At 37.4% G+C, this 15,323-nt stretch overlaps 1 protein-coding gene across 6 annotated transcripts in view; it reads left to right on the forward strand.

The window, feature by feature from the left end:
• The window catches only part of myo3b (myosin IIIB), a gene marked incomplete at its 3' end in the record, with an annotated part of 77,144 nt that extends 61,821 nt beyond the window's left edge, over positions 1-15,323 (forward strand). For all 6 annotated transcript variants that reach the window (XM_083536688.1, XM_083536687.1, XM_083536690.1 and 3 more), the window contains 4 exons: positions 7,192-7,292; positions 7,803-7,849; positions 8,397-8,610; positions 14,202-15,323. In XM_083536688.1, coding sequence (XP_083392814.1) covers positions 7,192-7,292; positions 7,803-7,849; positions 8,397-8,550 — 302 coding nt within the window. The remainder of the gene's footprint in view (positions 1-7,191; positions 7,293-7,802; positions 7,850-8,396; positions 8,611-14,201) is intronic.

Here is a 15,323-nt window from a genome sequence, read left to right on the forward strand (position 1 = left end):
CCTCTCATTCACACACATGTACTCTGTCTTACTCCTACTGCCTTTCATTCCCCTCCTCCCCAGCGTGTACCTCCACCTCTCCAGGCTCTTCTCAACCTGCTCCCTACTCTCACCACAAATCACAATATCATCCTCAAACATCATAGTCCAGGGAGACTCCTGTCTATCCTCGTCCGTCAGCCTGTCCATCACCACTGCAACAGGAAAGGGCTCAGATCCGATCCTTGATGTAGTCTCACCTCCACCTTGAACCAGTCTGTCATTCCTACTGCACACTTCACTGCTGTCACACTGTCCTCAAACATGTCCTGCACCACCCTCACATACTTGTGACAAGAAGACACTCCTGACCTCCTCATACAACACGACAACTCCTCTCTCGGCACCCTGTCATATGCTTTCTCTAAATCCACAAACACACAGTGCAACTCCTTCTGACCATCTCTATACTTCTCTATCAACATTTTTAAGAGTTCTCCATTCCTCTGGCATCCTCTCACCTTCCAGAATCTTGTAAAACAATCTGGTTAAAAACCTCACTGCCATCTCTCCTAAACATTTTCATGCTTCTGCTGGGTATACGATCATACCAGATAGTGCAGGGTTAAAATATTTCAAGGATTTGTGACAAAGTATTTCAAGCCTTGGTCTTTACATACATCAATTTAGAGTATGTAGGTATGTTTGTATAAAATAAAAGGTGGTTTTGTTTGCAACAGTGCAGGAAATCTTGTCATAGCACTCTCTGTCATCTTAAGAACACATCTGGAGCTCATACTGACAGATGATACACCCACTTTGTGTTCTACAGGCATAACTCCCTCCCTCTCTCTACCTCCTTCTGTCTCTCTCTCTCTCTCTCTCTCTCTCTCTCTCTCTCTCTCTCTCTCTCTCTCTCTCTCTTTCACTTACTCACACACACACACACACACACACACACACACACACACACACATGCTGCCTCTTTGTTACTCTATTGTTCTCCACTGTACCTATCTACTAAAATCAACTGTTTTGAATATCTAATACTCATTACTGCTCTTATAGTAGTGTATAATATAATAGTGTATTACTGCTCTTTAAACCAGGCACGCAGCAGAAACACTCTGTCTGTTAGTGGCAAAATGGGCAAATAGTTAACTTTAGATTTTTAATTCTTTTATGTCAGTCTAGTGGTTAAGATGCAGCGCTCCCACCGCTGCGACCCGGGTTCGATTCCCGGTCAGGGAACCATCCCCAGCCACTCTTAGTGCCGGTCCCAAGCCCGGATAAATTGGGGAGGGTTGCGTTAGGAAGGGCATCCAGCGTAAAACATGTGCCAAATCAAACGTGCGGAGGATCCGCTGTGGCGACCCCTAACGGGAGAAGCCGAAAAGAAAGTTATGTCAGTATGATTAGTTGTGTTTTTCTTTCTACATTTCAAACAGTATTTTAAAAAGTTACACAAAGATACATTCATACATATAAAGAAGTGTAATTATTGTGTACTGTCATTGTTGAGAGAGGCATTTTTTTTATTAAGACCTTTGTACTGGCATTTTTTAATAGCATTGCAACCAAGCATATTTCTTTTGTGTTAACTAGCAATGTGATGTATAAAAAGATCTCCTCTGATGAAGTGCTTGTCAGAAATAGACAATTTAGTGTTTACCAAAACTGAATTTCTAAATGAGTAAAAATAAAATAAAATAAAGAATGTTTTATATATATATATATATATATATATATATATATATTTATATATATATATATATATATATATATATATATATATATATATATATATATATATATATATATATATATATATATATATTTATATATATATATATATATATATATATATATATATATATATATATAATTATACTTTTAATCCCTCTTAAGTCTGTACCGCTTTGTCTCATTATTTTCTGTAGAACATTTTTCCTTTTTCTATTTTCTTTCTCGGTTTGCATATTGGAGGAGAAACCTGTCGACATCCATACCGGATGTTCGTGTTGAATAGATGTGCGCTTGATTTAAAATCTTGGAAATAAATATATATACCTAAACATACTTTGTTCACAGAAGAGATAAAATTGCTCTTTAATCTTTAAGCAATTTTGATAAACTATATGGCCATTACATCCATATATGAGCCTGCTATATACTGCTGCCCACTCCGTTGCAGTGCCCCTGTGCACAGAGTGAGATCCATTAAGACAATGTTTGCCACGATTGGAGTGGAAGAACTTGAGTGTAGTGCACAGAGCCCTTCTCTCAATCCCATTGAACACCTTTGGGACAGAACTCACACCAATGTACTATTGACTAAATAGTCACAATTCTGCTCACCTGAAATGCCAGATTGAAAGCCTATTGGAAAACCTCCTCTGTAAGCAGCAGAAGTCTCAAGTAAGCACATCATGGTCAAATTAGCATGTAGCTCCTCCCTAAAATGTTTGCTCTTTTAGCACAATTATGGCTGTGGTCTCAATGAGGATTCCATGTGAAAAAGTTCCTACCCTCAGTAAAATATTTGGGAATTATTTGAGAATGTAACTATCAAGTTAATCAGTTACAAAACAGGCACAATCTCTTGTCGTGTTATGTTTTGTGTGTGTATATATACTGAACAAAATTCAACGCAACACCTTGTTTTTGCCCCCCATTTTCATGAGCTGAACTCAAAGATCTAAGACTTTTTCTATGTACAAAAAGGCCTATTTCTCTCAAATATTGTTCATAATATTGTTCTAAATCTGTGTTATTGAGCACTTCTCTTTTGCCGAGATAATCCATCCACCTCACAGGTGTGGCAGATCAAGACCGATTAGACAGCATGATTATTGCACAGGTGTGCTTTAGGCTGGCCACTGTAAAATGTGTTTTATCACACAGCACAATGCCACAGATGTCGCAAATTTTGAGGGAGCTTGAATTGGCATGAGGACTGCAGGAATGTCCACCAGAGCTCTTGTCCGTGAATTGAATGGTTATTTCCCTACCTTAAGCCGTCTCTCCAAAGGCGTTTTAGAGAATTTGCCAGTACATCCAACCGGTCTCACAACCGCAGACCACGTGTAACCACACCAGCCCAGGACCTCCACATCCAGCATCTTCACCTCCAAGATTGTCTAAAACCAGCCACTTGGAAAGCTGCTGCAACAATCGGTTTGCATAACCAAAGAATTTCTGCTCAAACTGTCAGAAACCGTCTCAGGGAAGCTCATCTTCATGCTTGTCGTCCTCATTGGCGTTTACGACAGCGTGTTCCAGTTCCTGCCAATATCCAACAACTTCACACAGCCATTGAAGAGGAGGACCAACATTCCACAGGCCACAATCAACAACCTAAACAACTCAATGCAAAGGAGATGTGTTGTGTGGTCACACCAGATACTGACTGGATTTTTGCCCCAATACAGTAAAACTGCACATTTTAGAGTGGCCTTTTATAGTGTCCAGCCTAAGGCACACCTGTCCAATAATCATGCTGTCTATTAGCATCTTGATATGCCACACTTATGAGGTGGAAGGATTATCTCAGCAAAGCAGAAGTGCTCACAAACACAGATTTAGACAAATTTGTGAACAAAATTTCAGAGAAATAGGCCTTTTGTGTACAAAGAGAAAGTCCTGGTTTCTTTGAGTTCAGATCATGAAAAAATGGGGGCAAAACAAAAGTGTTACATTTATAATTTTGTTCAGTGTATATATATATATATATATATATATATATATATATATATATATATATATATATATATATATATATATATATATATATATAATGTATATGTATGTGGGTGGGTGGGTGTGTGGGTGTGTGTGTGTGGGTGTTCATGATGGTGTGTGTATGTGTGAGTGAGTGCATCCACAGAGTCTGGTTATGTTTGTGTGTGTGCCACAGAGAACACGTTTCTGGTCTGGTTCGCACATGCTTCGTTTAGCGATCAAAGCCATGTGCTGATGAGACCGTGATGCCTTTTCATGCTCATTTTTAGCATCTGAGTAAATAAAACCCTAGCATTCTCCCTGAGTCCCTAATGCATCAAGTGATCACAACATGTGATAGCAGAACAAAATCAGTACTCAGTACTTGTTTACATTATCAAGCCACTTTTAGTATTTATTTTTAAGTTTCTGAGAAGCTTCTTCTGACTTTCAAGGGATTTAAGAGATTGTATTTAAGAGATATTGCAAGATCTATAACATGAATGACACTTTTATGATTATGAAAGCAACATCTATTTGTAAAGCGAATTCATAGCTTTATTTAACGCTACAATACAAACATGTATTATTTTATTTAATGCTGGTGTTTAAACAACAAACCTAACAATTTATAGTTACTTTCTTTCTGGATTTTGGAATTCATTATTCTTGAATTTATAAATGATTTTTTGAGATCTGTACTGCCCTCTGTCAGTAATTACTCATTTACACACACACACACACACACACACACACACACACACACACACACACACACACACACACACACACACACACACAATCTAGGATCTAGCAATCTAGGGCCTCTGATTGTTCAGTCCTAGTGGAGGAACATTTATATTATTCTGTTTTGTGTGTGTGTGTGTGTGTGTGTCTGTCTGAGTCAGCAAATTCCACACCCCTCGTCCACCCCTCGTCCACCCCTCATCCATCCCTCGTCCATCCCTCCCTCCTGCTCCTCCTCCATCTATTTTCCCTTTTAGACTTGCTGCCCTCCAGCCAGTGATGTCTTTCAACATACACCTGTCCTCTAACTTTGTAGTGCACAATACAGACATCCATTCATGTTTGTGTGTCACATTAACCAAGATGTCCGACTGTTGTTGTTTCCTGTACTTTTAATAGTAACTGTGTGTCAAAAGTAGCACCTTTGTGTAATGCAAAGATGTTTGGCTTTCAGTGACACAAAACAGACATCAAAGCTGTGCTAGAAAGGTGTAGGAAAGAAAGAGACTGTGCTGTCAGTAACCTAATGTCTTGTCACCCAATGATAAAGGTTGAGAAAAGAAAGAAGAAAATTATCATAAAGGTGAAAAGGACTACCATGAAGTTAAAGCGGATTGCTTTATGGAAGTACAGTTATAGTATGAAGTACTGTCCCTTTGTTTCATATATAGTGGGTAATCATTATCATGTGAGCATTAAAAGGAACATTTACATCTTTGCTGTGTGGAAAAAATGAATGAAATATTCATAGATTTGTTGCTAATACCTGAGGAAATGAAAAGTTTTCAAAACCTACAAGGCTCTTCTAATATTCTTTGCTGTTTTAGGTAGGGGGTGTGTGTGTGTGTGTGTGTGTGTGTGTGTGTGTGTGTGTGTGTGTGTGTGTGTGTGTGTGTGTGTGTGTGTATTTTTAGGAAATGTTTTATGTTTTTAATAACTTAACAACCAAGTGATTATTAATTAATTATAGTGTTTTTCTTAAATTTGGAGGAAAACATAACTTATAAAAAAAAAAAAAAAAGGACAGCTATGAACCGAGGCCCATAACTGAGCATAAAACATGAGGAAAAAATCCATAGCATGGAAATTGCAGAGGTAGAGAGGAAACTCTTTTACCTTTGAAGTATACAGAGGATTGAGTTGTGACAATATGTTTTCAAAGTTAGCACTCTGTCAAGTTCCACTGTAACTGTGAGTTATTAAACTTCACCTCAACAGCTGAAACTGGAGCGATGATGAGCAGAAGAAGCTTGAAACTACAGTGTGGCTTCTAGATAAAACAGGAACAGGCATTAAATATACATGCTGCCTTGTAAAGGTGTCCTGGATTTTAGTGTGCCGCTTTTGCGGATCAGAAATTTTGAAAGAGAAGAGAGATGAAACATGAACATGAGAGAGCAAGTTCCCCAGCTTCACTGACATGCTGTTTGATCTACAATAACTGTAAATCCACACATTTCAGAACGCAGACATCCTGTGATAATTCATTCTACAGGTCTGAACACGTTTTTGTTAATGTGCTGAGTGAACCTCATTAAAGGGGCTTATAGAGAGAAAATGTTTACCATCCAGATATGAAGCACTATGGTTTTAAAATGCTGCTTCTATAATTGAGCAGTGTGGTGGGTTTTTCTTTTTCTTTTAGCAAATAGTAACAGGAAAAGTGCATAAAGGTTTATATCTCAGGCACATGATGGATCTAAAATAGTCAGGATCAGCATTCAGTTAAACCATGAGGGTTTGTTACAGAATTCTACAGTACTCACAGTTGTGTCAAATCTAATTAGAAAGAAGGCATCAATACATTTGTCACATCAGCTCTGACCTTAGTGGCAACACAAAGTTTATATTAAAGTACTCGTTGTAATACATTATTGTTTCTATAATAACTCATTCACTCATTCAATAACTCAGCATGGTTTGCTGAGCATTCCATAAAATCTTAGACTAAATAATAAATGGCTTTTAAAATGTGCTGTTTTAAGTGTTATTTTTGGCATGGTAGTTTTTTTTTCGTCTTACTCTTTACAACAAAGAAAAAAAGAAAGCTGCTATAACACAATCAAAGCCAGAAATTAACTATTAGAATTATAAATTAATAAAAACTGACTTTACATTGCTCCAATGTAAGAGAAATAAAACACTTTAGAACCTGTTGTGAATGGAAAACACCACAATGTAGCTTATTAGTTTTCTATAACAGCATGCTTTGTGGGTGTTTTACATTGAACTTAATGTGTTACACCATTTTAATGTTATAGATTAATTTTCATGCTGCAAGCTGTCATTATGCTGCACCTGAATCTGTTTTATAAATATGACTGATCTAATTGGAATTTTCAGCACATATATGTATGTATGTATGTGTGTACATATACAGTGTATATATACAGTGTGTGTGTGTGTGTGTGTGTGTGTGTGTGTGTGTGTATATATATATATATATATATATATATATATATATATATATATATATATATATATATATATATATATATATATATATATATATATATACACATACACATACTTATTATTATTATTATTATTATTATTATTATTATTTATATTGGTATGTTTGAGCTGTGTGCTGTTATGTGTGCTTGCATGTGCCGAGTTGTCAGCTCTTGTTGCAATGCTGCTTTAATGTGATTTTCTATCGGGGAGCTCGGTAGGAGACTTGTCACTCTCGGCAGCGTGTGACTGATCTCTCTGTGCGCGTCTGTGTGTTTGTGTCTCTTTCAGGTCCAGCAGCGAAGTTGCTACAGCGCACCCCTCGGCGTCGAGGCCAGCAACCCAAACTACTGAACAGCCCAGAGGACAGTATTTACTACAGCCAGCTCAATGTGAGTTCAAAGCCAGAATAAAACCCTTTGTCCGACTTTGTTTGCTGATGATAATGGAGTTAAATGTACCTGTGCCAGAGCCGTGAGCCACGCGGGCCTCCTAGTGAACCAGCAGCTCCCCCACACCCGGGCTCTGTTGTCTCCAGCATGGGCTTCTGCTCTTTATCTGTTGCTTTCATGTGAGGATGTCTGCCTTCACGGTGAATAATTGATGTGGTTTATCAAAGCCGAGCAAGATGCATGCTTCATCAGGCTCACCCCAGCTCTCTTTGATCAAAAAAATTATGCTGTGACTTCTGATATTATCAGCATCTGTTCGCATTCAACGCAAAAATCACTTTGAATTAAAAATTAATGATTCTCGCTCGTTCATTCATTTACTCGTCTTTTCTGACTCTCTCTGACTTTGTGTGTGTGTGTGTGTGTGTGTGTGTGTGTGTGTGTGTGTGTGTGTGTGTGTGTGTGTGTGTGTGTGTGTGTGTGTGTGTGTGTGTGTGTGTGTTTCTATAGAGAGCTCTAGATTACCAGGGGAGCAAGAGGAAGCCCAGAAAACTTGGGTAAATAGTTGTCTTTCCTACTTTCTGCTCAGTGCCACATCTAAACAGACCAGGCCCTTTGTGGAACTGAGGAACCAAAGATGGATTTTGTTTTCTGCTAATTTAAATTCAGATCTCAAAATAAGGCACTTTTTAAATAGCTCACTTTTTTTTTATTCCAGGGAGGGAAGCATAATTGTACATGAATGTAAATTTAATTATGAAATATGTATATGTGACCTCCCTCTCTGTCTCTCTCTCTCTCACTCACTCACACACACACACACACACACACACACACACACACACACACACACACACACACACACACACACCCCTCCTGGTTGGCACTTTAAGAATTAATGTTTTATTACCTACAGTATTTCTCCCTGGAGGAAAATAAGTGAAATATTTCTATGAGAAAGCCCTCTAAAAATGTTATTCTTGCTTTCTCTTTTATGTTGCTTTCTTTCTTTACATTTCTTTACATTTACATTATTTATTCCGTGTTTGTCTATTTCCCTTCCATTTCTAACTATTTTTTCCTTCACTATATTTCACGCCTCAGCCAGATCAAGCTTCTAGATGGAGAGGATGAGTATTATAAATTGTTGTTGGTGGCAGAGTCGGTCCCCGAGGAAGATTTCTCTCCTATCCCTCCTCCTCCCTCTGGTCCTGTTCCGGTTTCTCCACTGAAGAGAGAAGCTCTACTCCAGAGCTGAATGAATGCACGGTGCTGCTACTCAGCCTTGACCCCCAGCCCCAGCATAGTCCATAGCAGGGTAGGTTTTTACACACACATACATACACACAACAGTCCAAAACAGGCAAAAAGTAAATCTGTTATCAGGGGGGATTAATAAAATTATAAAAAATATCAGTTACTAAAGTGCTTGTTGTATTTGAGGCTCCACTTAGAGAACACATACTGTGGCCTAGAACCTAAGCTAATCTATAGATGTTTTTTCTAGCTTTTTTTTTTTTCTCTTTTTCTAGATATTAATTTTAATAAATTATTCTGTGTATTAACTGTCTGTTTCTCTGTCTCTCTCTTCTTCCTGATTATTTATTAATTTACCACACATTTTGCTTTGATATCCATGACTCTAAATTCTAAAATAAATACATCAATAACATGCTTAAACACATTTGACAGAGGACTTGCTTTTCCTGGCATAAGGCGTTCTGTATTCAGACAGATCAGTGTTATTCTGTTCCTGCATAATAATTTATTACCCAACTCCAGTCTGGTTTTGGTTTTGACCAATAAACACACTATATATTGTGTTCTAATGTCTTCAAATATTATCTTGGTTCTGTAGGAACAGGGCAGACTTAATGAGTCTACAGGGAGAACCAACAAATCTAGAACTGGAGTTTTACAGTGAGGACCTCCCATGCTCTTCTCAGTGGCTTTGTGTGCCCGTATCGAATACAGACTATCCGCATCTCCATTTCAAAGCCTCAAATCTACTTATAAAGTGCAGGAAATTCCACAATACTCATTCTCTCATTTAGATCTCTTGATATCCTTTTTTTTTTTCATTAAATATATCTTATCAAGTCAGTGATGATAAAATCACTTACTTGAAGCTTCTTTGAGGAGTGAGATAACCAGCTTTCCCTCTGATAATCCTTCTTTCCAGGAGAAAGAGAGCAACAGCTCTTAAAAAGAGATAAGGCTGTCAGGATTGTAATGCAATTCCTGCATATTTATACTATGTCTATTTACCAAGAGACCTACACTGAGTAAATGGTGTTGTACTAGTTGAGAATGGAACAACCACACTGTGGGAATAAATCAGCAAAAACATGTGTTTTCCTACTGTATGGCCAAGAAGATTTGTGGTGCTGCTTTTACAATTTGCATATCATACTTCATCTCGTTTTGATGACACCCCAGGGCACAGCAAAGATTTTGATCTTCACAGGGTGAAAAAACTGAGTGTGCACTTGTGCATGTTTTGGCTCACTGTCTCTGTGATGCAGTTTACACTTCAGAGGTGTGCCATTATACAGTGACCGAGATTAATTTCATTTGTTCACCAAAATGCACAGGGTAAACGTTACTTTAATGTTTTTAAGCGGTCACAGTCATTTTGTGTAAAAACATCCAGGTATATTTTTTAATACACTCAATTAAACAAAATAGAACTGACTCAGAGACTCCAGATCAGTTCTTTTGCACGTAATTATGTATTGTGTATTGTACTCGGAGTGAATCCTAAGTTTGAATTACTTGAATTACTAAGGTGTGTAGTTGCTTTGTTGTTCCTTAGAACTCTGAGATAATTCAAATATCTTCTCTTTTCTATATGAGAATATTCAGTCTCTCACAAGCTCTCAGGATGAAATAGGTCACTCCAAGAGCCTCAAGTCTTTATTTAAAATACATTGAATCCTTTAACAGAGATCTTGCTCCCTAGATTATTTTGGCCCTGCTTTGGCATGGAAATCAATTTGGAAAAAGCTCTCAAGTTTTTTTTTTGTGTTTCAGTGAAAACCTCTGAAGTACAGGGCCATGGTGGAGTTTCTCTTTCACAAATTTCCTCTTGTCAGCATGTGTTCTGGCTAACCACGAACTGAAAATAATGCCATGAGTTACCTACAATTTAGTTTTTTGCAAAGTTGTGCTTTTCTTTTATCTTCCCACAAATGGGCCTCTTTATCAATAAGAGGTCTCTACAGACCAATGACAGACTTAGATGTTTCACTAAAGGTACACAAAGATGTAAACATAGGTCCTGCACCTGTTTTTGTTAATATTGTTCTGTAAAAGCATGACTGCCTATTATTTTCTTCCTATTAAAGAGCCTTGTATATCTGGAGCTGCAGACAAACTTGTTTAATGTGGTTCATGTTGCGCAACACCAACATTATTCCTTTTTAGCTATTTGTTCTAAACTGCATTTCTTCCTTTTTTTTTCTCCATCGTACCAAAAGCAGTGCCACCTTTTAGATATTTCAGAGCTGTAATCCTTCAGTAGAAGGCAGAAAAAAAGTATTTGTTGTCAGACAGGATACTCTGTCTCATATTAATAGTGAGGGCCGACTTCAAAGGATGAGCACAAATAGACTTGCATTGTCCTGCCTCTATATCCTTCCGAGTTCAAAGTGAGAGTTTGAATAGCAGTGTTTCTAAAGCTTCTCTTTTAGACCTGCTGAGATGTAAAGCAGGTAACCTGCTATTGACACACGCATACAAACATGCACGCTGATATATATGCGCAGAGTTGCTGTTAATACATTCTTTACAATGCGTTATGCTAATACTATGCACTGCAATCACACACATTTGATAAGACTTAGCATTAAAGCTCACGCATTGTGCAAGTAGTCTTTGTGAGCATCCCTCTATCTCTCTCTTACTCTCTTGCTTTTTCTCTCTTTGGTACTGAATAAGCAGGTAGTTTAAGATATATTTACTTTTAACCCTGTGTGCTGATTGCCTGAGTGAGGAACATGTGTAGCAGGCAGACAGATGTCAGATATGTGTTAGAGGGGGTCTTCTGTGTCGAAGCACCTTCCCTATAGACTACATTAATGAAGACAGAAAAAGAGAGAAAGTGAGAGAAGAGGAAGAAGATAAAAGAGAGAGTGGAGTATGCACATCAAAGAGTTGCTAATGACGGGAGATGCCATTAGGGGTTGTAGTGGCCTTTGTTTCTGCTTTCTAACACCTGCAATTTGTTGAGGGCTTTCAATGTACCACTGAATTACCTACATTTGCATGACTACTGTGTGAATACAAAAAGGAATATAAAAAAGATCCCCAAAGAGTTTGTGTGCCTTTTACTTTAGAACTGCTTCATTTCTTTAAAGGAATAGCTAACTGATTTCCTAGCTGATGCTGTAGTGCAGTATAGAATTTCCCAAACCAGATTTCACAGATGTGTAACAATGCAGTGTATGGTATCATTTGATAAAAATAAAAAAAAAGCTCTCAATTTGATACCAACAATATATTTAACACACTGCATAATAAAGCATTCAATTTGTCCTAAATACTACATTTATTTTTTTTTTCAGCATTACCTGCCATTAAACAAGTTTTAAAAATCGTAATGGTGTTTTCACAGAATTAAATTACATCCTACTCAGTGGGAGTGTTCAAAAACAAGTTTGAGCTACAAAGTGCTGAATGACGGCTGGGTTGCCATGCTCTTTATTTTTCTGTATCTTATTATAGTATTGAAACAAGCTATGAATGGGAAAAACACAGTTAAATAACAAGATGGCAAAGATGCCATGTTCTTTAAAGAACGTGACTTGGGAAAAGATCTAGTTTTAATTTCTGTACAGTGATTCTGTGATTTTTGCTAGGTCTGTCTGGCAACCCTGCACAGCAATGAAAGCCTGGCTAGAGAGCTAACGCTTATTTACATGTAGTCATGTTTAATTCTGTCACATTTTAATGCACAGCTTAGTTTTTTTTAAATGCTGTCATAATAAATGTTCAATTATTATCTAATTATTGGAAAATGTTGACTGTTTTAATTAGCTAAAAATAGAAACCTACTATGGTTATTAACTGGAAAATTTAAGGTAGAAATCATATAATCAGCCGGAGCTGTTTCTTTGTATCGCCCTATTTTATCGTACCGATTTGAAATTTAAATTCTATTTAACATTATTCCTCTAACATTTGAATACACTAGAAGGCATCATCAGCTCCTTGCTATCAATGCATATTGGTATAGTAGGACTATAGAGTAGTAATCTATATGACCTTATGGATAAGCATGTATCCTGTCCCTCATGAAAATTAGCTTATTTAACATTTCTCGGCCTGCGGGGTTTGGAGGAAATTGTGAAGCAAATCAGAGCGTGAAATTGCGATTAGCCCCCGTTGTTTGTACTGATTGAAGAAGGCTATAGAACTTGGCATGGCCGAAGGTGTAACCTGTTTTGTTTGGCCTTGCTGAAGCCCTCCCAGATGGAGTGAGCAGCTGCCATTGAGTAAATGTGAGCTGTGTGTGCAAAACAAGGATGGCACAGGCCCTTTTTAGATTCAGATAGCAAAGAAACAAATCTGTCGCCCACAGTCGGGAGGAGCAGCCTTAGAGAAACACCTCGAGCTAGAGCAGCAGCTCTCCAGGTTCAGCTCCACTGTCTCTGTCCTGCCTGACTCCTATATCAGACTCAGTGGAACACCATCACACTTTGCTACAAGATCTCAAGTGTGGATGGTTCATATTGATAATCCAAATGTTGTTTCTTTCATTATCTGCATTATCAGAGAGACCTTCTCCTACTCTTTAAGTTGAAGCAGCATTATTGCCCTCTGGGATTATGCACGGCCATATCTAATGGTTACAAAAATCACAAAGCAGTCTATTGGAAATCACAATTTTGGTCTTTCATTCATATTCGGATTATATAAACCTCTGATGCAAAAAAAAAAAAAACACAGGCCCACACAATACAAAATTGTCATGCAACTATACATTTATGTTCTCCATCTGGAAATATTTATCAGGTATAACTTAATTTCACAATTAGAGGAAAATCTGCAGCAGTTTTTTTAATGACGAAGCAGCTTTGAACATGATCAACTTTGAACATCGCCTTACCACTTACCCTTCACTGGCAGCTCTCAGCAGCTCACAGTCATGTTGCCACACACATAGTTGTGGCTGCTGTTTGGATCATGACCTCTCCCTCCTCTTATGACCTCAGGTCTGTCTGGGTTTGACCTTTAAACGTGCAGCCAAGCTTTTGTCTGGCAGCATGAAGAGGGCCAGCCATATCAGATTTCAGGAGAAAATGTTGGAGAGTCGGGAGTGTAGAACAGTGTACTGGAGCCTGAGTACAATGGCAGCTTTCTGTCAGCCAGTGACTTCAAAGGCTCACTGAGTGACTGCTCTGAGTTAGACTTTGTTGTAGATCACTGAGGAAATTCACAGATGTTTTCTCATACGAGACACCATTACGGCGGCTCAAGTACCCAGTAGCCCCGAGCATTTCTCTCTCTCACTTCTCTCATTCCATCTTTCCTGTTCTGGCTCTCTTTTTCCCATGCTCCCTTTCTTGTGTGTGAGACAGATGTGGAACTAAATTTTTTTTTTTTCCTGCAGTCCGTTCATAGAACATGAAAAGACAATTTATTCATTTGGATCTTTCAAGTGAGAGACCAAATAAAAAAGCTAAATGTTTTTTTTTTTTATCTACAAAGTTACAATCGAGTAATGAATGTAAATCAGTAAAAAAAAATGTAATTGTTGTAAATACAGTTTATATGATTGCTCATGTTATATAAACAAAGCCAAGTATTGATGAAGCCTCAATATGATTAATTAGTCTCTCTCTCTCTCTCTCTCTCTCTCTCTCTCTCTCTCTCTCTCTCTCTCTCTCTCTCTCTCCCTGTACACAGATTGCCGTCTTCAAATCCTACCCAATAGTTGTATATTGCAATAAATAATGAGACATTGTAGTGTAAATCTTTATTTATTAATTTTTTTATGTCATCCTTGATATGAAGAATGGAGCCAGACATACTTTCCTGACATACAGCTTTCTGTGGTGTATTTGATGTCAAATCTAATCTATCTTACCTTTGTTATTTTGTTATTTTTGATGACAACTGCTGTAAAAAGAAAAAAGTTTATTCATAGAACATGCTCTTTAATCTATTAATTTTTATTTTTATTTTTTACAATTTTGTGCATTTTATTAATTTCCGAATGTATCATTATATTTTCTTTTAATTTATTAATTCAGTTTGACTTCCCTGAAAAAAACATGCCTTACACAGCTCAGTACACAAATTCAAACTATTCAAACTATTCGTATTCTAGGTGGAAGTGTGTTGTTATCCTATTAGATAACCTTAAACATGAAAGTAGAAAGTGTTTCTGTGAGGGTTTGCAGTTGTTGAAAAAGAATAAGTACTAAAGTGCAAATAAAGATTACATTTAAATAAATAAACTATATCCCTCAAAATAGAATACATGTGCACGTTAATTTTAATGGCAAAAAAGTCCACTTTATAAAGCCAATGGTTTTATTGAATATAAGAATGAGATACTCTTACAAAACAGAGACATTACATAACCCTTCTTATGCTGGTAGAGTAGCTAGCTAGTAGCTAGTCCAGCCACAGACATAATCAACATACTTGTACAACAGTGTTTATTCCATCAATGTGCTTCACTATTTTCGGCTCCACCAATGTCCTGGACTGCACGCGTGCTACCAACTTCAACACAGGTAATTAGTTACATCATGTCTCTCTTGGCAGTAGAAATAGCAACAACACTGAGGATTATGGCAATTGTGCTAAACTGAACTGCATTATGTGGGGGAAAATTCATATTTGAGATGGTTCTCACCTGGGTTTTGGCATTCTAACTTTAAAAAAATGTTGAGTAAAACTTTGGTCTTATGTACTTAATGTGGTTTGTTGTCTGAGTTCAGTTTTAAATGCACTTTTTTTTTATCAGCTGTGTTTTGTACCACACTGGCAATAAATAATAAATAAATAAATGTTTACGAA

The sequence above is a fragment of the Silurus aristotelis genome (assembly GCF_946808225.1).
Source record: "Silurus aristotelis genome assembly, chromosome: 3".
Lineage (NCBI taxonomy): Eukaryota > Metazoa > Chordata > Actinopteri > Siluriformes > Siluridae > Silurus > Silurus aristotelis.